This window comes from Haplochromis burtoni, unplaced genomic scaffold, assembly GCF_018398535.1.
Source record: "Haplochromis burtoni strain Fernald_Lab_line unplaced genomic scaffold, NCSU_Asbu1 Contig_183, whole genome shotgun sequence".
Taxonomy (NCBI): domain Eukaryota; kingdom Metazoa; phylum Chordata; class Actinopteri; order Cichliformes; family Cichlidae; genus Haplochromis; species Haplochromis burtoni.
In genome coordinates, this window is record NW_024582544.1 from 556,717 (window position 1) to 581,309 (window position 24,593).

General features: G+C 40.4%; 2 protein-coding genes across 2 annotated transcripts in view; one reads left to right on the forward strand and one right to left on the reverse strand.

Moving 5' to 3' along the window:
* mtss1 (MTSS I-BAR domain containing 1) overlaps nucleotides 1-4,015 on the reverse strand; it is a 79,812-nt gene extending 75,797 nt beyond the window's left edge. Inside the window, exon 1 of the mRNA XM_042225824.1 lies at nucleotides 3,172-4,015. Within this exon, the coding sequence (XP_042081758.1) occupies nucleotides 3,172-3,243 (72 nt within the window). The 5' untranslated portion in view covers nucleotides 3,244-4,015. The remainder of the gene's footprint in view (nucleotides 1-3,171) is intronic.
* Nucleotides 4,016-16,311: 12,296 nt separating this feature from the next.
* LOC121815335 (protein ATP6V1FNB) lies at nucleotides 16,312-24,068 on the forward strand. Its single transcript, XM_042225823.1, has 5 exons — nucleotides 16,312-16,467; nucleotides 16,956-17,138; nucleotides 17,525-17,702; nucleotides 22,388-22,490; nucleotides 23,379-24,068. The coding sequence occupies exons 2-5, from the start codon at nucleotides 16,963-16,965 to the stop codon at nucleotides 23,495-23,497; spliced, it is 576 nt and encodes a 191-aa protein (XP_042081757.1). The 5' UTR covers nucleotides 16,312-16,467; nucleotides 16,956-16,962; the 3' UTR covers nucleotides 23,498-24,068.
* The last annotated feature ends 525 nt before the right edge of the window (nucleotides 24,069-24,593 follow it).

Below are 24,593 nucleotides of genomic sequence, written 5' to 3' on the forward strand. Positions count from 1 at the left end.
CAGATGGTAGCAGTGCCCCTATTGGGTCTGTGCCATGTTGGTGAACCAGGATATGATGCCACACACGCACATACACTAGATCGTAACCATTCCTCTTCCTTGTTATCTGACAGCAGAAGTGACTCATGTGTACTGCTTGCTGTTCTCTCCACAGGACGTCTGCAAGTTCCATCATGTTACACGCAAAACGTTTAACTAATTTTCCTCAGACTCTTCATCACACAGAGATCCAGTAACAGACAACAAACACTCACTCACTACAGCAACATGACCCCTCTATTAGAGATGAAGGTCTGCTTCAATCAGAGGTGTATTATTCAGTCCAAGAATGTGCATTACAATGTTGAGAAAAATAAAAACAGCTCAAAGTAGAGCTGCTATAGCTTCCGTGAGTCACCCGAAGATCCATTGTTACACAATATCGCTGTATTTCTGAAGACTGAATCATCTGCTGTAGGTTGTTTTCGTAACAGGACACCAGAAAAGTGTACAATGAAGGAATCCCAACAAGTTGCTTCTGTTCATCTGCACGTAGCGAAGAAGTCACTTGGATGAGTTATCTGGATGATTGAGCACGCATAAAGATACAGTGAAGCAAGTTCAACACAAACAACCTTCTTTTGCATTACCAGGCTTGACAAAAGCTAAAACCCCCAGTTGGAGATGGCAGGTAACACAACGGTGGTTTTCAACTTCCTCTGTTAAGCATCTGCTTCAGGCTCTGTGCGCGCTCACATGTCATATAACAAAATGATCCCTATGAGTGCCACCTACCACAATATTATCTACATAATGATGACCTATAAGAAACATAAAAATGTATAATAATAAAATGCAACGCTGTTACAAATAAGACAAGCTACTGGAGAAAATCAATACTCTAGTAAAACATTTCAGTTTTCATTATTATTTTATGGCTGAGTATGTGCTTTTAACAAGATGGTGGCGCATTAGAGTTCCGGTACATTAACCAGACACATTTAAACATTAAATGTTACTGTCCCATAGTATAATAAAGTAGACAATTAATTAATTTGACCGACTGACTTGGTATTCTTGCTGTTTGTTCTGTGTTCTAGCACCTGCAGAATGAAGTATTAAAACATGTACACATTTTTGCATCACCAGCTAAATCCTGCACATCACAGTGAGAATACAAAGCAGTCTTTATTCATCAGGCTGCACATTTTAACATTTCCCCAACAAACAATCTATTTTGCACACAAAACGTGCTATGAATAAATGAAACAGTGAAAACCTGGAGCTTGCAGGCGATTTCAAACCAGACTCTGAACATAACCTGCTCTGGTTATATGTTCAGCAGAAGTTATGATGGTGATTTAGCCAGGTAGGGAGAGAGCAACTTTCATGACACAGAAAACTCTGACTTTAAGCTTTAGAATACCTTGCTAACCTATTAATCTTACTTCTTACCACCCCCTCTGACAATATATAACAGCAAATACTGACAAAGAAAAAAAAATGTTGTTATTGAAGAAATATATCAAGAACAAGGACATTTGGGCTTAAAAATAAATAATAACAGTTGCACTCAAGTACACAGCCATGCTCAAAAGTACAGAGATCATCCCTATAAAAACCAAGAACAGGACTGAATATACATCCATTACTCCCTTCATGGTCACCTCCTGGTCCAACAACATGGCTCAATATGCCTCCCAGTATACAGCTCCGTCTTTTAATCTGTAATTCTATGGTAAAAATGTAAATGAGAAACATAAACTGCTCTAGAAGACTGCCAAAGTTACCTTACTTAACAGTAAGCTATGGATTTTCTGTAAATTAAAGGTCACTTAAAAAAAGTTAGAAAAATCTTGGTGATTTGGTAAACAGACTGGTACTTATATAATGGTACTCCTTTCTACAGGAGGAGCTAGGGATCGATCAGCTGACCTTCCCATTGGTAGACGACCCACTGTACTCAACCCAACCTTACCCAAATATAGACATTTTGGCACACCAATCGGACCGGACACCTTTTTTTTCCTTAAACATAGCACAATGGGATTATCCTATGTTTTTAATGCATTGCATACATTACCTTCATTTTGGCATGACCTAAAAGCCCAAACAAGCACAGCAGGCTGAGTTTACTTCAGATCATATTTATGCATCTATTTTTATAAGCTCAGTTTAAAGGAAATCCACAGTGAAAAGTAAAATTTAAAAACTCCCAAAGTCTGATTAACAGATTCCAAAATGTCAACAAATGGCTAAACCTGATCAGTAAAAATCACCCATGCCCATGCCAGTGCCAGTACGTGAAAGGCCAGTAGAACCAGAGCCATTTGCTGCCTATTCTGGACCAAGGGGGGGAAAAGAGATGAGATTGGAAAAGAGAAGCTGCTAACTATGAACATCTGAGAGCAGTGGAACTCAGACAGACAGGCAGCAAAAGGGCAGAGTGCTTGACAAACATCAAAGGGTGCACAGCTGGTAAAATCCACCCCCATCCAGCTCTCTTACCCTCTCAGATGGCCCACTTCCAGTTTTAACCTCTGCTCATTCATTACCTAATCAACATCAGCAGCACTGCACATCCAGAAATCCCATGTCAAGCCTTTAATAACCTAAATTTCAAGCTTACTCGTGCTTTCCTGAGACTCTATATTTTAAATTCCACTTTGTTTATGCATTTTTTTAGATGTTATGTCCAAATCTGTCCCAATCAAATAGTTCATGACAGTCATAATTTAAAAAATTATATATATATATATATATATATATATATATATATATTCCCCCGGACAAGCTGGAGGAGGTGGCTGGGGAGAGGGAGGTCTGGGCCTCTTTGCTTAGGCTGCTGCCCCCGCGACCCGGCCCCGGACAAAGCGGATGAAGATGGATGGATATATATATTTATTTATTTTTTTTAAGTGTAAGTCTCACGGAGAATAAATAGAATTGCCAAATCAGCATTGCAAGGGTCAAATCTTCAATACAATATTATAACAGGCTTACAATATTACAGGCTGCTGCCATGAAGTTACTTAATATGAAGCAGATATGACTTTTGAAGACTGATATTACAGGTAACCCATTATATTGGGATAAGTATGCAAAAAATAAAGGGGAAAAAACAGCTTGATTAAAAAAAAAAAAGATGTAGCGACATGTAATGAGATGACTTGTATGTCCGTTTTTTTTTACCTTCATGTCGTTCATGATGAGCTGGAAGAGCCCTCCCAAGGCGCTGCATTCTTTCTCTATTCCCGCATCCATTTTTTCCACAGGCTTGGAAAAATCCTTCTCAACTTCACAACAACTTTTTTTACCTCCTCCTTGAAGAGAAAGAAATAAAAACTTCCAGCAAAGTGTTGAGAAACTCCAAAAGAAGAATCAATTGAGGCTTTTATTTAATATAGGGAGCGGAGTTACAACACCCCGAGGGCAAAGTCCGTTTTAAAAAAAAAAAAAACTGTTTAAAAACAGCAGTGGAAAAGGAAGAAGGGGGGAACACACATGAGTCCAATCCGAGGTACTAATGCTGGGCTTCAGTCAGCCAATGCTACCCGCCGGCCAACTTGACAAACCTCCGAAAAACCCACACATCATGCCTGAACCAGCAGCCTTCTGTCTGGAAAATGTCGGGCACTGTTTCTAAACTTTAACCCCGCTCTGCGTTCACTCCCTGCGGACGGAAAGCCCAGCTAACCACAGCGAGCTAGCAAACCCGGCTAACTCCGCTAGCAACCTGTGTGACTGCGCGCGCGTGTTTGTGTGTGTATGTGCATCCAAAGGAAAACACGCGCGCACACACAGTCCGGGATCAATCCGTTGGCCCAAAAATAAACCGACGCGGCTTTCAGTTGGTGTGCTGCTCAGGTTTAACGTTCTGAAAGTCGTTGTTTCCAGGAGTGTATCCGAGTGATTTACGTTTTCCTCCTGCGAGTTTTAACGACAGACGCTGCCCCGTCCTTCTCTCCTTACTCCAGTGGGAGTCCTAACCTGAAGTGAATGAGCGCGTCCGCGAACTGCGCATCAAGGTAGCCGAAGTGACAGCGCCCACATCCCGTCAAGAGTTTCACAATAAAAGCCATCAATCTAAAATTTCAGTCACTGTAGTTTTTTTTATTAGTTTTAATTTTTCTGTCATTTCGAAATTGCGTTTTCACGTTTCGGCGAGTTATAATTAAAAAAGGACCAAACTCACAAAGCACTTGCTGTTTTCTTATTTGCTTCTTTCATGTTTTTACTGGCTGGGGAACATGTGCTCAAAATTGTGAGATGGACATTTCCAGTTCCCATTGAAATCTATACATGTAACGTTAAACAGTATATTTAATAAATTCTAAAAGGCACTTTTTGTTTCTTATTTTACAGGAAATTTATACATTAAAGCAAGGTAAGTTTTTCAGCTCTGCGCAGCTTTACTTGATTAAAATTACCTGCCTGTTCCTGTGTAGAAATGAGACTTTAAAACAAAATGCATTTGAAATACAAAAATATTGTACATGGAGGATAATAGCATACAATCCCTTCTCATATTACTAATTGCCTAACCACACGCCAGCAAGCACCTGAAGCCCACTGAACTAGTTTGTGAACTGGTAATTTGAGATGAGATTACTTTTAATTTAAGATGACTTCTCTTAGATAGTAAAATTTTAAATAGAGCTGCTCCATCAGTACTTTAGGAGTTTGTGACTGCATCTACAGATTGACTCATGTGGTCAGTTTTAACCGCTAATTGTTGCATATTACTGGTATTATGGATAACAATTTTTTTGCCAGTCAGCACGCTCATCTCAAGCAGTTCTTGCCTGGAATTTATTACCTCCAAATATGAATATGTTGCCTTAAAATGTTTCCTATTGAACAATCAATTAGGTCACATGATCTGACAACAACATTTATTTGTTTGGGATAACTTTTATAAATTTATTTTGTTTTTTGTTTTTTTGTTGCTATTTTATTCTAATAAAACTCTTTCCTGGCTGGGGACTCCAAGTGAAAATTAGTCTTCTTGGCTAAATGTGATAAATGGATATTTTGCCTCTGTGTGAAGTTTATTAAACCATTATACTTTTACCAAAGTTCCAGTGGCGGCAATTCATTTTTATTTTGTAAGTAAACAAATAAAATAACTCACTTTATTTTTGTCCTTAACATCTTGCACAATCCCTTATTTTATATACAAGAAATTATCTTGAAAAGTTGCATTTGAAATGCATTGATAAGTAGACCTGAGTCAAAATGTGTTTTTAAAGGTTTACTTTGTTGGGGCTTTTTATTTGTAGTGCTACGTAATTTCCTGTCGAAGCAGCGTTCGGCTCACTTGAAGCTGCTGCCTCCGTGCATAGTGGAGGTTTGTTGTGTGTTGAAGACGCGGCAGTCTGCCGGGGCGGAGCTACAAGCTGTGACTTTAATGTGACTTTACTGGGAGATGACAATAAGAGCTAAACTGGTCATCAGCCAGTTTAACACGAATGGAGTCTTTGCAGAAAACGTACGTGTGTCTGTTTATTCATCACTTCTGCCAAAACTGACTTGTAGCAAGTTGTCTCTAAAAATCTGAGAATCGCGCTGTGTAACGAGGTATTTACTCTCAAGGCTTTACCTTAGCCTCCACTGACACTGTGAGGAACCTTAGAGTGAGTTTGGAGCAGGGTAGGTCCTTTAACTTGCATATTAAACAAATGTCTAGGAATACCTTCTAGAGCAGGACAATATGGCCAAAAATATTTATCACAATATATATTTGAACATTTGCGATAATGATATAATTGACGCGAGACAAAATACTTTACAGGCTTTACACACTTCACAACTTTATTAGTGCAAAAAAAAACCATCAATATATTTTCAATTAAACAAGCAGTTATTTTTTATGTGCATTAAAGCTGTATAAAATTTTAACAGCGCAAATGCAAATTCCTTGCTGACATTTTAACCAAAAATCATTTCCAGTGGAAATTGGCCGACATATCCTGAGCATAACCATGTTCAAATTCAAATTCAAATTTTATTTGTCACGTACACAGTCATACACAGTACGATATGTAGTGAAATGCTTGGACAACTGCTCGTGACCTAAAGAAAACAAAAAAGGAAAAGGCTATGAATAAGATAGGAAATAAATATGAAAAATTAAAAAGGGTAAATTTAACTAGGAAGGAATAAAATATAAATTAAGGTTAAAAATGAAATAACTGTACAACACAAATTAGAATGAAGGGTAAATTTAACTGGGAGAATAAGATAAAATATATAAATTAAAGTTGAAAATAAAATAACTGTACAACAAAATACACAATATAGAACTATATAAGAATGTATGAAGAAATATAAATAAATATATACACAATAACAGCAGCGTGATTTAAGTAATGAAGTGAAAACAATGTCCAGAATGTCCAGTGTGTGTAAGAACTGTATGTGTGGGTCAGTACTGTGTGGTGGTGTGATTGAGAGACCGTATCGCCTGCGGGAAGAAGAGATGGCATCGTCTATGGAACGATTTGGACGGTAAGCGAACTGTAGTGGGTCCAGTGTGTCTGATAGTGAAGAAATGATGAAGTCTCTGACCAGGCGTTCAAAGCACTTCGTCACTACTGAGGTGAGGGCTACAGGGCGATAGTCATTGAGAGAAGCAGGGTGGGGTTTCTTCGGGACAGGAACAATGATGGACTCTTTGAAGCATGTGGGGATCACCGACTGAGATAAAGAGATGTTGAATATCTCAGTGAACACAGGAGCTAGCTGGTATGCGCAGTCTCTGAGGATACGACCTGGGATGCCGTCTGGTCCTGCTGCTTTCCTGGTGTTCACTCTCTTGAAGGCTCTCCTTACTTCATGCTCGGAGATGACGAGTTTCCGGTGCTGGCAGTATCTTCTTGTCTGCAGCCGTTAGCGCCGCTAACACTAGCATTGTTGGAGACCTTAGCTGCAGCCTCGAATGTATAATATCCACAAAACTTAAAAAGAGGTTATACACACACCAAACCGTAATATTATGTTGAAGCACAGTACCTATCACTCCGCAAGGCTCCTGAAATGGTAGCGTAATGCTCCGACAATGAATCAAGCCATGCGGCTTTGTAGCTTATCAAAGTCGTATTAAAACTAGTGCTGTCAGCGTTAATCTTGTTAAAATGACATTAACGCCATAACCGCGTTAACGCTGCAAATCTCGCGTTAGCGAGTTAACACGGATCGCCCAGTGTGTGGGGCTGGACGCTAATGCGTTGACGCTGTGCAGCCCCAGGTTTTATGGCTGCTTAGATATTCTACCAAAAATTGTGCTTTGGTGTGTATCTGACAGACAAAAACCAAACCAGTTCCACACCACTGAAGTTGGCACCATTTTTACAAACCAATTCGGGTTTATCTGTTTCAATCAACGATCTGCTTTCGCCCTTCTAATTCTCTGTCGCCGCCATGCTTTTTCCACCATGTGTGTATGAAAACAACGGCACTGCGCGCTCGTTTTACCCATATTCTATCGCGATATTTCATTTTCTTATCGTTGCCTAACATTATACCGGTGTTACCGTGAATGGTATGATATGGCCCAGCCCTAATACCTTCTATCATCTGCACATTATTGTTAAAACAGCATTAAATTAAAATGATGCAGAAAAATAAGTGCATTTGTTACTTTTAGGGTGGACTCTTGTAATTCTTTATTGTCAGGCTGCCTTAACAGCTCACTGAAGAGCCTTCAGTTGATCAAAAACATGTAAGTGAGAGTACTAAAGAAAAGAGATATCATATTTTTTCTCATATTAGCTCATTTTCATTGGCTCCTTATTAAACCCACAATTGAATTTAAAAATCTCTTTCTCACAATCAGATCCCATCATATCTTAGAGAACTCATAGTAATAGTGTGATAGTATAGTATAGTAATAATATTAGCATAATCGCTGCATAATCACTATCAGACTGCAGGCTTACTTGTGGTTCCTAAAAGTAGGATGGGAGGCAGATCCTGTGGAACCAGCACCGAGTCTGGATTTGGAAGATAGACACCATTTTTACTTTTAAGATCAGGCTTAAAACTTCCCTTTTGATAAAACTTGTATTTAAGGCTGAACCAGGTGACCCTGAACCAACTTTTAGTGATGCTGAAATAGATTCAGCAAGCTGGGGGACTTCCCGTGATGTAATCAACACTTTTCTCCACTCCCTTCTTTTCACTTCCCATGTGTTTATGCCTCTATTTGAGGTGTCTTCCTGTTTATAAACAAGGTTCTGTCTTCCCACTACCACCAAGTGCTTGCTCATAGTGGATTATGAGATTGTTTTAGTTTTTCTCAAATATTGAAAGGTCTTTATTTATTGTATTAAGCACCTGAAGACGACTGTTGTGAAGTGGCGCTGCATATGAAATTAAATGAAGTGAAATTAAAAAAGAGGAAATAGTTACAGTTTCCAACACCTGGTTTGCAGTTCAGTGAGGGCCACCTGATGATTTGCTACCAGGTTTTGCTTATATTATTCTCTAACGCTTCACCTCTGAGCTGTCTTTTCCACATTTGTCCTGATGATTATTTAAAAATTTGGGAGTTGTGTGAGTTGGATTACATTTATAGCACTCTTGTCTGTGAGGAGCCACAGATGCATTTGGCTTCAGAAATCCTTGTCTCTGAACGGTTTAGTGTGCTCAAACCATAATGCCTGCACAGGAAAAAGGCGTCTCAAGGGTCATGTTATCTTACAGGCCACACTTGCTGTTTTTAATTCTTAAAAAAATTGAAATTAATCATTTGGAGTCATCTGTTTTCTTGTAATTATAGTGGTGTCCAGCTGTTTCCTCTTTATTGTCTGCAGCTGAGTGAGACTTTTTTTTAGATTGCAGCTTTAAGAAACAAATAACCCAACAGTCACATCCAAGCCATGGACCAATTAGCCAGATGTGAAAGTAGGTGACTGACCTCTGTTTTTTCATTCTTGACGCAGGTCTTTTGACTGAGAACAGTCCAGAGGAAAGCACCATAAATGCTTTAGAGGAGAGACTTTCTGAAAATGTGGCTCTTATTGCCATTTATGGCAGGCAGGATTTTTGTTTATAAGTGCAGAACAACGTTTAATAAATGCTAATATTTATAAATGGAACCTATTATGGTTTTCAGTATTTTTATATTGTCATGTTGGACGTTCGTATTATGCACAAAGTTTCACATACTAAGATCATCATGCACACAAGTAAATATGGTAATTACAAATTCACTTCAGACCAGTCCAGCTCTATCTTAGAAAGAGCAAAGAGCTCTTTTCTACTCTTTGTTCTTGATGATGTCACAGAGGCCATCTTCTCAGGATATTTTTGCTGTGAGGGTACAGTGATAACCACTACCCCACCTTGCTGCCCCTGCAGAAGAGTCCAATGATAAACAAAATATCGAGATTGAAATGAGCATAAAAAGCATTAAAAGCATAAAAAAGCATTGCAATGTTACTATAACTGGATATAAGTAAATAGTGCATTGATTTTTTTGTAAATCCAAACTCAGTCATTCAGCTCAAAAGTTTATTGCGAACAGCTCTCACAAAACCTTTACTTATGTAGGGTTATGTATAAGTTTGAGTGCATCTTGTTGCCGTGTTTTTTTTTTAAAATGTGGTTGCTGTTGTTAGTATGAGACAACAGAAAAGCCACACAAATATTGTTTTATTACCTACTAAAAATAGGCCTCATGAGCAATGCATGCTTGGCTAGTGAACTTGAACAAAGCTGTATAAACCTTAAAACCTTAGCTGACTTCACATAGGAAATAAAGTCAGGGTTGTGTGGGATGTGAGTAAAGATTAAGCTCTGATGTCATGTTGTTCTTTTTCAGCATTTTGGTCATCCGAACTTTTTTGAGCATTTTCCCTTTTGTGAGTATAAGATTTTGCTCCCCATGCCCAATGGAGGGTTAATATGACTTCTTAAAATGACTTCTTTTAGTGTTACCTTTGCCCCCAGGGCTAGGGGGTTGGGGTCATTCTGTGTGGAGTTTGTATGACTTTAGTTGTAGGAAATGCTAAAAATACAGTCTCCTCCCAGATTCAAAATTAGCTTTGGATGTGGGGCAGATAAAATCCATAGAACAAAACATGCTATTAATGTGCAAATGTGGCTCATAGACTAAAGAGCTTTGAATATTCAGAATCACTTATCTTTAATAGTAAAACTATAGTTGATACTTGTGTTTATGATGTGGTGGCTGCATATTTTGTACTATATACACATGTACTGTTTTTGCATGTCTCAAAGATGACCCAAATTTCAAGTAGTCTGCGTAATGAAGGAAAATGCTCCCATTTCCCAATGGAGACAGGTGTTGTAAAATAAAAGAGGTCTTCATAGAAGACTTTTTGGCTGTAGCTCAGGTGGCAGAGCAGGTCAGCCACTAATCAGAAGGTCGGTGGTTCGATCCCAGGCTGCCTCCTGGCTGCATGCCAAATATCCTTGGGCAAGATACTAACCCCATGTTTGCCTACTGGTGGTGGTCAGAGGGCCCGGTGGCGCCAGTGTCCGGCAGCCTCGCCTCTGTCAGTGCGCCCCAGGGCAGCTGTGGCTACAATGTAGCTTGCCATCGCCAGTGTGTGAATGTGTGTGTGAATGGGTGAATGACTGAATGTAGTGTGAAGCGCTTTGGGGTCCTTAGGGACTAGAAAAGCGCTATACAAATGCAGGCCATTTACTTTTTTTTACATTAATGAGCATTTAAAAATGTCCATATATGTGCTTGGGTATTGTTGATAAATGCTAAAGCCTTCTCAGATGTCCCACTTAGTTCTTTTGTGTTGGTCTGTTCCGGTTTTAAGCACCACTGTAAGCGACAGGAAACCACCATTAAATGACTCACTAGCGATTATGCGCTGTCAGTTCACTTAATCAAACATGCAGGCTGTTCACATTCACTCCATATTTATTATGTGGCAACGAGTACATAATAAACACAAAGTGTGTACGAATGTTTGTGTGTGCGTGCATCTGTGTGTGTCTCAGTGTATTTTCCTGATTCACCCGGCAACAAGCTGAGTCACCACTACACCAGCCTTCCTACCAATCTTGTTCCCATGGCTACCAGCATGCCACAATGGTATGTGCTCATGTTTGAAAGTAAGTAAGTGTGTGTGTGTGTGTGTGTGTGTGTGTGTGTGTGTGTGTGTGTGTGTGTGCCTAATCACTGACTACCATATACCAAACACAAATGTGGTTTACATGGAGACCAAAACATCTGCTCAGAATAATGTAACAAAAATAAAGCAGCAATTGTTCTATTTTTAAACCAGAGAGAAGGTTCACTTAGAAATTTGATCAAACATCTGGAAACACTGAACATCATTGTGCATTTTTTAAAAATAAAGTTAGACTTTTCAGAGGTAGCACATGAGTTACACAGAACAAAAAAAATAGTTGTGGAGAAAGAGATCAGATTCTGTACTCAAGTAAAATAATCAGAGAAACAAGGAAAAACATTCAAAAATGAATTTTAGGTTGAAGTATAAATGTGTTGCATTATATTTTAAGGCGTTTTTTAAACCAGTTATTCATATCAAATGATTTTTTTGCTGTTTTAATTGTACGAATGAATACATCAACACATAAGGTTGAATACTACGACATACTAAACCACTATTGTTAAACTGACAGTTTTTCTAATGAGCTAAAAAAATATCCTTTAGGAGGATAACCAGCAGCAGATTTACTCTAATTATAACCACTTGAAGTGATGCTGCAGGAAACATTTGTTTGTTCTCCACTGCAATGCCTGAAACATATTTTTACATAAACTCATTTGATGTGTGTATTTTATATCTATAGTCTAAACCGATTAATCTACAGGGTTCAATGTTTCCTTTGTCAAATGTCATGTAAGAAAATTATTGTTAAATTTAATCTACAGGGTGGCCCATTTATATGGATACACCATAATAACATGGGAATGGCTGGTGATATTAAAGTCCTGTTTGTGGCACATTAGTATATGTGAGGGGGCAAACTCCTCGAGATGTGTGATGACCATGGTGGCCATTTAGAAGTCGGCCATCTTGGATACAACTTTTGTTTTTTCAATAGGAAGAGGGCCATGTGACACATCAGACTTATTGGTAATGTCACAAGAAAAACAATGGTGTGCTTGGTTACAACCACAAACTGCTGGCTGTTCATCTCTGGTTGCATCTTTAAGTTCGTTTGTGTTTGTCTCCACCTTGTGGTCAATTTATTTTACTGCAAACCAGTTCACTCTTCAACAGAAAAATGTTCTGACAATAAAACAATAAAATGGGTGAGTTAGAGTTCCAAGAGTTTGTCTTTTTTTTTTTTTTTAGTATTACCTGATAATGACATCAGTTGCTGTCTCTATAGACTGTATAGAGTAATGCCATGAGACTGAACATGGAGAAGAAATCACTCAGTTGTTGGTGAAGAAATAGCACCAGGAAATTATTTCCCAGGTGGCTCATTCTAACTTGATGGCTGGTTAAATGAGATATGATAAAACTCAGGATAGAATAATGACCTGGGCTGTGTCGTATTGTGCTAATATGTCCCGAATTACCACTAGTTAATAAGCTGTCAATTCCAAAAGATCCTTTACCTTAAATAGAGGTCTCACCAAAGTGTGCAAAAAAAAGATGTTTTGTGATGGTTTGCTGTGCAACGGAATGTGCTAAAGCAATCCCTTTACACGACATCTCTGCAAAGGTAGTGACCCAAGTATGAACTGCTGAATATTAGACAAAGCATATAAAATTTATGACTTGTAGGTTCATACACAATGATGAATGCAGTGGCTCATCTTTATGTTGTTTGCAGTGCAGGAGTTGTTGGTGGGTTCCATGGGAAAAGAAACACTTGTTGGCTACTTTAGGAAAACTGGTAGGGAGGGCAGGGGGGGATTAAATTCAGTATGTTCTGGCTCTGAGAGTTATCAAGGTAGTTTACACTGCATAATTTGCTCCAGGGCAAGAAACAGCAACATTACAATACCAAGCTTAGAAAACTTGCAAGGGGAAATAGTTATATTGCTTTCATCTCTAGCTCTAAATTGCTCACCAAGTGGGACACACCTTCTGTGGTGTCACAGCGAATGAAACATTGAATGAAAGATTAATCCCCAGGTTTTTCAGAGCCCAAAGGGACATCCAAACAGGAGCTGATTTGCTCATCATCCATCACTTTGTCCCTTTGGCGGTTGGTTGCTAGAGTTGATTGAAGACTGCAGTTGCCTAGGTAACCCTGTAATATATTAACATATCTATCATATGTCAGTCAGTTGTATCCTTTGTTTTCATTGGTAGTCGCTCAGTCACTTGCCTCAAAGTTAAACTTGGGATATGCCTACTTTCTATCACCAACCTTTTCTTCACCCATCATTGGTCGACTTTCTGTGGTCTGTGGTGATGTGATCACCTCATCTCTGCACACTTCCTGTGTGAACTCCCTTTAGGAAAAAAAAACTTACGAGCTCATGACACTTAAATTTAGGTTTCCATTTAGGGCTACAACCACCTTCCATTGCTTCATGAACCAAGTGCCTCCAAACTCCATATGCAGCCACCTATTTGGATGATGTCATCATTCATAGCAACAGCCTGGAGGAGCGGGGATGAAGTCTTTGAAGCAACATGGGCTCAAGGCCAAAGTACAGAAAGGTGCAGTTAGAAAGAAATACAAATGGAAATCTGGATTACATCAGTAACATACTAATGTTTACGGTAATAAAAGGTGGCAGCAGTAATTTCACAGCATAAGTGTACTGTCTCTTTCTAATTTGCTCCTATTTATAAATCACAGACTACCAAACAGCCAACTTTGAAGAAATGAAAAGACTGACCCAACAAACATGTTCTGATAAACCAAATGTACACCTTAAAATGAAACGTATCTCTGCTGTGATGATCCACACAAAATAGATAAAACTCAGGTCTGAGAGCTCTTCTTCTGAGAAACGTTTCAGGGGACCATGAGAAGATTCATCTAAATAAATACAGAAAATCACAACTTCAGCTGATAGATGAAGTACTGGTATGCTGAATGAAAATTACCACTTCCACCTTCGGCAGGCATTAAGCAACATTTTTTAAATACCCAACTAAAAGTTTCGTGTGTTTTCAGCCTCACTTGGAGAAAAGATCTCTTTCCATTCTGGGGAGGAGGGAGTCTCTAAAGAACTGGTGGGAAGAGGAGAAACAATGGGAGTTGCCAGTTTATAAATAAAATAAAAAAAAAACCTTCAATGACCTGATCCACATTCTTGGTCAGACTTGGTCTTGAGGAACCTAGCTGAGGCCATCAGGAGTCAGCATGTATCATCTGCTGAGATTCAAGAGCACCCATCAACCACAAATTCCCAGACCCATCAAGGAGGCTGCACAGGATCACAGAAAGAAGCTTCAGAAAACCCTGAACACATTACAGTAGGATCTGAAATCCTCTCAAATAAGTTAAAGAAAATTGTGCTAAAAGAGCACAACACATTAAGGCCCAGCAGGCAGCGAAGGAGATAAATAAACAGTTTAAAAAGCTTCTTTGGTTTCTAGAAGGCTAGGCTTGAGTGAGGGAAAATGATTTAAAAGTACAAAGATTTGGGATCTGAGCAGAGAGACGCTCAGATTTGCTCTAGTGCTTGTTAACAGCCCGACTGGCCCACAGGAAGAAGTTTTTTGTGAGTCTGGAGATGTGGGACCTGATTGACCTGGCAGGTCAATCAGGCAGGTCAATCAGGCAGCGGGTCAAACAGGTAGTGGGTGTGGTGTAAGGGGTCACCTGTGATGGCCCTGGCTTTTCTGACACAGGAGGATCTGATGATGGCCTCCAGGGTTGGCAGAGGTGGATCCATGGGTCCAGGTGAGATCAGCAGACATGTGGGTGCCCAGAAACCTGGACTTGTAATGTGTTTATTTTACACATCATCATCATCATTCAGTGTGTGAATGGGTGGATGACTGGTTGTGTAAAGCGCTTTGGGGTCCTTAGGGACTAGTAAAGCGCTACACAAATACAGGCCATTTACTTCTGAGCCGAAAATTTCAAAAAACAAAAAAATCTGTTAACCATCCAGTAAATATACTCACTGACTGTATACTCCTCCATCTAGTGGTTGATGAGATTTACTGCAAACGTTATCACGTTGCAGAAACAGGTTCAATATTCAATTTTATTTTCCAGTTAAGAACTGACTCACCAGTTTAGAGTTTCCAGCTGAACAGTGTGTTTCTGGAAAGGGGTGGGGGTGGGGGTGTACCTCTCAGAATGGGAAGAACATGGAAATTCTTCACGGAAAGAAGCTGATGCTGCAAAAAGTACCCCAGCCTGACTCCTGTGAGACCACACTGAGCCACTGTGCTGCCTTCTTTTACAACTCTGTTTCCAAAAACCTGGTAGAGATTTAATTTAGATTACCACCAAGATTCAGCAAAGCAACTGCTTTCTAACACTACTGCTGTTTGACCAATCAAAGTTTAAAAAAACCCTGTGAGTGATTTTTTTATATATTTGATGTGTCAAGTTATCAAATCATTGCAATATTACAGCTTTTTTAAACCAGGGTTGTCATCATTGAATGTATAAAGTAAAGATGCATTTTAGCTTTACTTCAACTCAATTCTAGGATGCAAATTTCAGAGTTCATATTTGATGCATTCAAGAGACTATGGGGCTGAAACATGAGTGGAGGACTGCATGACAGCAGACACTTTATAAGTTTCTACATTATGGTTCTCTTCCTTTCCAAGATTTTTCTAGATTTCCTAACAGCCATGAATAAATGAGTTTGTTGGATTTCATTTTAAATGGCACAAAATGAAACACTCGTCAGTTATCAGAATCAACTCCTCATTCTAGTTTTGGAGAGCCTTTACTAATATTTTGCTGTGGCAAGGACAAAACTCTCTTTTGACAGGAGGAAACCTTTGGAAGAACCAGGCTGACGGAGGTGCATCCATCTATTGCGCCCTGTTGGGGGAAGGTGATTGCTGATAATAATTGTGACTTGCTGTTAATAAAATGCATTCAATTAGCATCACATGGTATCTGGCACTTCCCTTCCTGATTATTTTTTAATATGACTAATATACTAAAGTCATTGTAGAGAAATAATTTTAGTAAAATTATATTGGATTGATTGTGGAATGATTTATTCTTTTTTTTCCTGTTGTCTTTCTTTATTCTTGCCTATTTCCAACAACAAAAAGCTTTTAACAGAAAAACTCAATTGCCAAAACACATGTGTGAGACTTATTTTGAAAGGCAGGGCCTCCCATTTGCTCAACATTTGCCAAAAATTTAGCTTGTGACTAAAGAAAAATTATCAGTCAGAAACTTGTGAGGAATTTTATTAGTTGATATTAGTGCCCACAATGGTATCTATTTGCAAACACACAGGTATGTAGGAGTTGAAAAACAGGGAGTGTCATGTTTCCTGGCGTTCCCCAGCGTTATCTGATCCACAGCTCATTTCCACAGTGAGAAACTGATCCTGCACAGCTCGGCATTGAACAAAAGGTAAACTATATTATATCTAACAATTATCTTTTGCCATTTGTTTATACTATAAAAATATAATCTGCCGTTTTATAACTCTGGTAGGATATGTTGTTGTGACTTTTTCATTGACTGTTCTTATGGCCAGTTTGTGATGGCTGTTGTGTTGTTTCTGTGGAGCTGCTGTTTAAATAAAAGGGACTCAGAGCTTCAGAGCTAGCTCCAGCTTAAGAAGGATCAAAAAATGGACACAAGATAATTAAATTAAAATGCACAATTATTTGTAAGTATGAAAAGTTGTCCAGACATTGACATTTGTGATTTATTTGCATCTTACAGATGTTTGGTATTGTGATTCTGCTCTTTAAAACTCAAAATTAGGGCATAAACATTATCTGAGAGGGCTTCTTCTAGTTCCATGTGTTAACTATTAATCTTTCAGAAAAACAATGTCGAAGGCAACTTGTGTGTCTGTGTTAGCTGTTCTCACACTAAATTTGGCTTTCCAGGCAGGAAATGCGCGACCTGCTGACGACTCAGAGCCAGAACTTTTACAGGGAGCAGATCAAGAAGGAGATGTTGACCCGTTTAACCTGGAGGAGCCGCTATGCCAAACTCTACCCATCCTGCTACAATCCCTGGAACAACAGCAAAGAGCCCACACAGCTGCCAAAGCTACCTGCTGACCCTCAGTGAGCCCCTTCATTTATATTAAAGTGGAAGAGTGAAGATTTAAAACCTTAGTTGTCTTGAGTATCCACATGTGCTCAGCTATCATTTGTTTTCATGGTCTGGGTAAAAGCAGATTTATCTGATGTTACTGAGACCCACATAATTAGACTAAACCTACTGGGGGTAGCTAGGCATGAATGTGACACTAATATTAACCAACATTGTAGATGATTGCTGTGCAGCACTTTGGTCAGAGTTTGTTGGCCTTAAATGTGGGACATAAATAAACGTGACTTGATTTAATATTAACCAAGAGTCCAAACCTCAGAAACATGACAGATTCCAGCGACCATGACATTACACACGCATGAAAATAAACATTAACTTTCTGTTTATCTTCCATCAGGGCTGTTGTGCCTCTTGTTGCCAGGACTACTGAGAAGCAGAGCGACCTTCTTCCTCGTCGCCCTTCTCCTCCTCCTGTGTGCTCTGTGGGAGGTGAACAGCAGCTCAGTGTGCCTCCTCTAATGAGGCCGGTTTCGCCCCACACCAGAGAGGCTCTGTATCAGGACTCCTCTCACCATGTAAGAATCACTTTGACAGTCAAACTCTCTTTCATAAAATTAACATTTAAACATTAAAATATAAATATAATCACTTTTGCTTTCAGCGGAAAGCTCCTGAAGCTTTTGAAGTGTCGGAATATGGAAAGCTAACAACATCCCTCTTACCAGTAGGCTAAGTTATTTTTAGCCAATTACAAGTTGAATCTGGTAGTTTGGGTTGTTAGCTAAGATACCGTCATTAAGAAGAGGCACAACTAATGTGTCTATGCGAGCTGATTTGCGATGTGCACCGCTGGCGCGGCCATTTGTTTTTTGATGCACCTTCTCAGATTAATTGTCGTGCCCAGGGCTGGACTGGGACAAAAAAACAGCCCGGGCTTGACTAAAGACCGGCCCACCAGGTATTAAAGCCATTAAGCCTTTGAATGAAAACAAACGTTGTTGTGACAGTGATGTACAGTCTTGTTGGTATATGTATGATTTCTATACATTTTATGTCAGATAAAAACTTTGGTTGTAAGCTTCAGATAATTATTTAATAGCAGCCCGACATTTTAAAAGAGAATAAGAAAGTATTTCTTTGTGCCCCCCTCTCCCTGTTAATGCCCCACCTGGCCCCCTGGCAAAACTTTGCCAGATCCGCCCCTGCACAGTTACCAGCTGTCAGCTACCTAAAAAAGGATCCTGGTGTTATTTCTCTCAGAAACAGTTCACTTACCTTCAACTCATTCCTGTCACCTAAAAGGTAAACCTGTTTCTCCATCACCTGTTCAACTCTGATGATTCAGTAAGGACATCTCCTGGTTTCATCTTCATGTTTCCCTCTCACCAGATATCCAAACCGATATCATGACCAGCAGCTTTTACAGCTGTGGCTCCAGCAAACATCAGCTGATACTAGAAATTAATATTAAATAAATTCTAACAACAGCTGATAAAGCTTAAACGTGCTGCTGTTTAGCGCGACAACCGGCGGTTTCCTCTTTCTGGCGCAAAGTGGGCAATAAACAAACAAGAGAGAAAAGCCGATCAGCTGATCATTGATCAGTTTCATGATTAAAGTAGCAACAGGAGAGGGAGGGGGAGAGAATGAGAGAAGAGGCAGCTGTGCAGCGTAACGACACAATAAATCCACCTTTGTGTCTTTTTCCATCCTAGACAAACTGCGTCCCTTCTCAGCTCAACACGAAACGCGCAATAATTTCTCTGAATGCGGGACGATTCCGTTTGTACGGGACGGTTGGCAACTCCACTAACTAACCTCATGAATAAAATAAAGTTCACTATCAGTAACATCATAGCACCCACCCAGCTGTATAGAAACTGTCATGCTAGCTCAGGCAGTACGAGTTATTGTAACTGACTGTAAAAAGTCAGCACAACGAAAATAAACTAAACTTTGTTCATATCTGACCCAGATGGATTGCAGGTCATAACTTCTTACCTGAAGTTCAGTTCACACTCGGACCATCGGCTGCCTCGGGTCTCTCCTCTTCGGGTCTCCCCTCTCCCTCATCCACCTGCTGGCCTCCACTTGTTAATTTTACTGAATCTGTGGAAGCTCCGCCAAAGCCACCACCAAACAACTGAGTTATTTTTACACAGCAGCCAGCATCTGGCCAATCCACCACCTTTCATTGTTTATACCGTTACAAAAAAAATCATCGGCCCACCGAGCAAATGCCTGGTATGCCCGATGGCCAGTCCAGCTATGGTCGTGCCATCAGTTAACCCTTTGCGTGCCAACTGTGGCACGCGTGCCTAGGGTTGCCGACCTCTGTGCTAGAGGGTGTGGGGGAGCCACAGCCCTGTCCTCCAGGGCATGAAGCAGGTATGGAGGAGATCAAAGACTCCAGACATCCAGAGGCCCCCAGAACACAAGAGACCAAGGAAGACCAACAGAGGGGCAGCCGCGCCACTGTCCCAGTAAGAGCTGAGGAGAGCCCCAGATGAGGGGTCACTCAGCAGCCGCGGAGCAGAAGCCAGGGGGGGTTGCAGTGACGCGCCCGTGAGCTCCAACCCCGGACGAGCCAAGCTTCCTGCCGACCCACAGTCCCAGAGAACGGGGTGTGTGAAGACTCCAAACCTCCCTCCGCCCGCTCATATGTAGTGTTGATGCATGTGTGTTCTAAGGTGCATTTAAAACCCAGGAGGGCATGGAGCTACCTGCCAGAGAGCAGCAGGTAAGCGCATAGCCCCTCCTGATAGCCCTCAATGTCTACATGTATTTAAAATTGAGAGGTGGGCAACGACGCCAGGGGTGAGGTGTACACCCTGATGGTCTTTTGGATTCCGTGTAGCGTGCCCACCCCCAAGATCCTATATGTATGTGTTATGAGAGTGTGAGTAATGTGAATGTCTAAGTTGTGGGATAAAATTGAGGCACAGGCAGCCAGAAGGGGACAGAGGGGGGGATGCCTCCCCTGCACCCTGGTGACACACCTTTACCCCAAGGCCCTGCATGTGTGGGTGATTGTGGTGGAGCGGGAAGAGGGAGGCAGCTGGAGATGGGGAGGGAAGGAAGGGAGGGGCAAGTGACCCCTCCCTGGGGCCAGCTCCCCCGCTGACCCCAGTAGGCACCCCCTTCAGGTGGGTTTTGATGAAGCTTTTTACCGTGGTCTCCGCGTCCTCTCCAGCGGCTTCTGGAATACCAGAAAATACCAGATTATCACGCATGCTACGAGCTTGTAGATCGATAACTGTTTCTTTTATTTTTTTATTTTCTCTATTGAGCTGGGTAACATTATCTGTGAGACATTTCACCGACTCCCTTAGCGTGGCATTTTCAGCAGCGAGCGTTTCCACCTGCTGCTGGCTGTACTCCAGGGATTCTCGCAAGTACTTAAATTCCCAGTGAGGAATCTCCACCAAGGACAGCCTTGCATCGAAACTGGACTTGCAGTTTGTCGTTTGTCGATTGACTCCAGTATGTCGGCAATATCTTTGCCGGCTGCGATGTTATGCCGGGGGAATCTGCCGGGTGACATCTTTTCGACGACGGTGTCTCAGATTTGGCCGGGGAAGATGCACTCTGGGCCTTCTTCATTACCAGATCCTGGAAGCACTGATTGATGTAATCTTGGAGAGCCTCTAAACTCTCCCTGTTGTTCTCCAGGGTGTTGGAGATGATTTAGACAAATGTTGTTAGTTATAAGACAATTGATAAGTGTATTTGGTAATACTGAAGCTTAAAGGAATTCTTCAATTCTAAACTACCATTCGCTTTAATTTTCCACAAAAATCTCTGGGGTCTGACATCAGTTACAACATGATTCGCTTACCTTGTCCGTCACTTACCTCTCTCTGTTCCACTTACCTCTCTCTGTTGGACTGACTCCATCTTGCTGACAACAGATAGAAGATAGCAACTCATAAGTGGTCACAGACCTGTCCCTGTGCTCAAATCAACCGTTTCAAAGGTAATCAGACTGCAAGTTCACGATATTTTGGTTGTGCCACAATTTCCAGTTTTCTACAGTGTGACTGTAGCATAACTGAGTGAAGCGAGCTGCAAGTATCTGCTGTGGCAGGAGCCATGACGAATGTCCTCTTTAATCCTTTGAGATATTTGGAAAGATAATTAGTAGGGCTGCAACGATACTCGTATCAATATTGAACCGTTCGATACAGTGCTTTCAGTTTGGTATGCATATATATCGAACAATACAAACATTTTTATTTATTTTATCAACTTTTCTTCTGACGATGCTGTCTGTGTTGAGCGCTCAGTGGATCTGCGTCCGAGTACTCCGCCTAGGCTGCACTGTCGAGTGCAGATCCACTGAGCGCAGCGCAAGCTAACAAGACAGAAGCTAAGCTCGTTGCAACATGGCAAATTGAACCTCCCCCACCCTCATTCAGATCTGGTGTTTGGAACTATCATGGTTTTCATGTGAAGTATGACCCTGAAGCTAAGCGCGTCATGGACAAAAGTAAAACAGTATGTCGGATGTGCCACGCAATGCTCAATTACATTGGTGGGAACTAGTGCGTTAGCGCAGTTAGCTTGTTAACGTGTTGACGCCGTCCAGCCCCACGCACGGGGCAATCTGCAGTAACTTGTTAACGGAGATTTGCCGCGTTATGGCGTTAATGTCATTTTAAATTAACGCTGACAGCACTAGTGGGAACACAACGAATATGACTGCACATTTACGCCGACATCATCCTAGTGCAAAGACAAGTGGAAGCAGACAAAAACAACAAGCACGCATGCTACAAACTTACCCGAGTCATTTAGACGGCCGTTAGCACATGATTCTCCTTATGGGGACCTGATATGTTTAATATGCTGCTGAGAATATAGCCCAGAAGAAGCGTATAGTATAGCTTTTTATTTTGGAAAGAGCCATTTCTCTGTAATAAACTCTCTTTTCCAAAGATGAGTGATTCCTTGATCAGATAGATCTATTTTTTTTTATTATTTTGTTGTTTCAGCAACATTAAATTTAAAAACTGTACTTTTGGGTTAAAATGTATATTTATAATTTTAATAAATGACAAATTAAAAAGGCATGAACATTTTTTGTATCGAAAAAATATCGAACCGTGACACCAAAGTATCGAACCGAACCGAACCGTGAATTTTGTGTATCGTTGCATCCCTAATAATTAGCTATGATAAAATAAACCCTGCCATTTTATCATTTTAGTAAACATTTTTGTAAAAGTGATGTTTTATGTAATCTATGTGTCTTTTGCAGGGCAAAGGGAGAACTCTGTACTTGCACAGACGTGGACACATTAAACCTGAGGAGAAGTTTAACTTTCCCCTGCTCTCCTCCTGGGATTATGGCTGGAGGCTTGGTACGATGGAGTCACAATCTGCCCCCTGTGGTGTGGTGACTGTAAAATGATGCGTTAACTTAAGAAAGATAAACTTTGTTGAATCAAAAATCACCATTAGGTACTAAATGTACTATAACATCGGTAGTAATCCTGTGTTTTAATACCAGGAGATCTTGTAACAGTGACTGATTAAACTATAGTCACTATTTGGAATTTAAATATCTTCAAGGTTACACAATGCAAGCTGTTTTTTTTTTCAGTCTGATCACACTCAGAGGTATGTGCCTCATATCAGGCATGTCCCACCTTTCTCGCAAACATCATACAGATCCAAGAGGAGGGGAAAAAAGTAAATTAGAGTATTCAGAGCAGTCTGAAAGCTGAGGTTTTGATGCAGGGAGATTACATGTGCATGTGCTGAACAGATTATTTGAAACTCTGGCCGTGATTAATATGAACATCCACCACTGAAACAGTATATATGTATGATGAAAATAAAGAAAAACACAAGGTCCTGCCTTAATGTAGAGAAAAAAAGTTAAAGCGACAATCCTCTCTGCACAGTTTTTGCTAGCTTACCTTATCAGCTTCTACTCATACAAAATCATATTTTTCAGATTTTTGTTATTCGGTCAATTTCTTCCAGTTGTAGTAATAGAAATTGTTGAGTTTTTATTAACTAAATGCTATTCAGTGCATCACTGGGTCCAGCCTGTGGAGGTCACTGGGCCAGTGTCAGACTTAGTTTAACTGAACAACATTCACACCATGACTGTGATTAACTCAGACAGGTTTTACTGTGAATGTGCTCAGTTCCTGTCTGCCACCACAGATTTGTAGATCTGTAGATGCTTTCCGCTCAAATTTGTAATTCTTCAGATTATTGTAATCTTCCTTTATCCACAGGTGACTACACGCTAGATTACAGAACTCCATCGAGCGCCAGGTCATCCTTGGTGAAGAACACCTTCTATGCAAAGAACGGGGTATTCAGCCGCCCAGCAGCCACCGACGCCCTAGGCTGAGGTTCTGTTACCCCATATCAGAGGCTGCTCTTTAATGAGGGTAAAGAGCACTTCAAAGGCAATCGTGCCAACAGATGTCCAACTATAACCCCAGGCTAATGTGATTTGGGAATTTCCTGGTATTATAAACTCATTTACTTAAAAAAAAATCGTATCTTTTTTCTGTTTGTTTTAGAAGTTTTCGAAGGTACGTGTTGAACTACTTAGATTTTGGCTTCCTATCAAACAAAAGACAAAACAAAGCTTTGATACATGAGTACACCTGTAAGTGATCATATTTATCATGAGATAAAATATCCTGTCAGGAAATATGCTGATGGGAATAAAAAGTGCACATGCAGCCCATCAATCCATCCTGAAATCCAGTACTTCCTGTAATGCTGTCTGTTTACGATGCACATGGCTGTAGGGTTAAGTGTCTAATAACCTGATACCAAGTGTTGGATATTTAATGAGTATCTTGCCTGGAAAGAGTCCGGAAGAAGTAACTGACCTTTATACACCTGAAACCTGAGCACTAGGTGTATTCCAGTGAGCCACCAGAGGAAATGTTACACAGCACAGGCTAGTATTGATTCCTAATTAAACATAATTATTTAAAGACTATATTTTCTGCTCATTTTGAGCTCCATAGTTGCTCTTGGACTGTACAAATAGTGCATGACTCACAGTACAACTAATTTCAGGTATTACCAGCAAAATAGTTGCATGTTTAATCATCTAGGAATTTAGCTAGATTTGTTTATTTATTTAGACAGACATCTTGACCCCCCCAATGTTCAACACAAAGTTATGCTGATAGGGGGGGTGCCTTTGATTAATATTAAAATGTGTATAATAATCTGAAAAAAAGTTTGACATACATGCAAAAGACAAACAAACAAAAACAGATAAAGGATGGATGGTGTCTGAAGAATCGACCCACTGTGACCTGCTTTCTTTCTCATGGCCAGGAGGAGGCGACTTATTGGGCTGCCAAAAGAAGCCTGAGCATTTAGACGTCCATGAGGGAACGATGCTGCGGATCAGCTGATTTATGATCTCAGTAAACACATTTCTGATGCGTTTGTGGTCTCAATTTCTAGTTTTAGGTCTC

Excerpts from the sequence above, each read along its gene's own strand:
- LOC121815335 (XM_042225823.1), top strand. The coding sequence starts at position 16,963 with ATGCGCGACCTGCTGACGACTCAGAGCCAGAACTTTTACAGGGAGCAG. Across the intron at positions 17,703-22,387 it reads ATCAGGACTCCTCTCACCAT|GGCAAAGGGAGAACTCTGTA; the intron begins GTAAGAATCACT and ends TGTCTTTTGCAG. Across the intron at positions 22,491-23,378 it reads GGATTATGGCTGGAGGCTTG|GTGACTACACGCTAGATTAC; the intron begins GTACGATGGAGT and ends CTTTATCCACAG.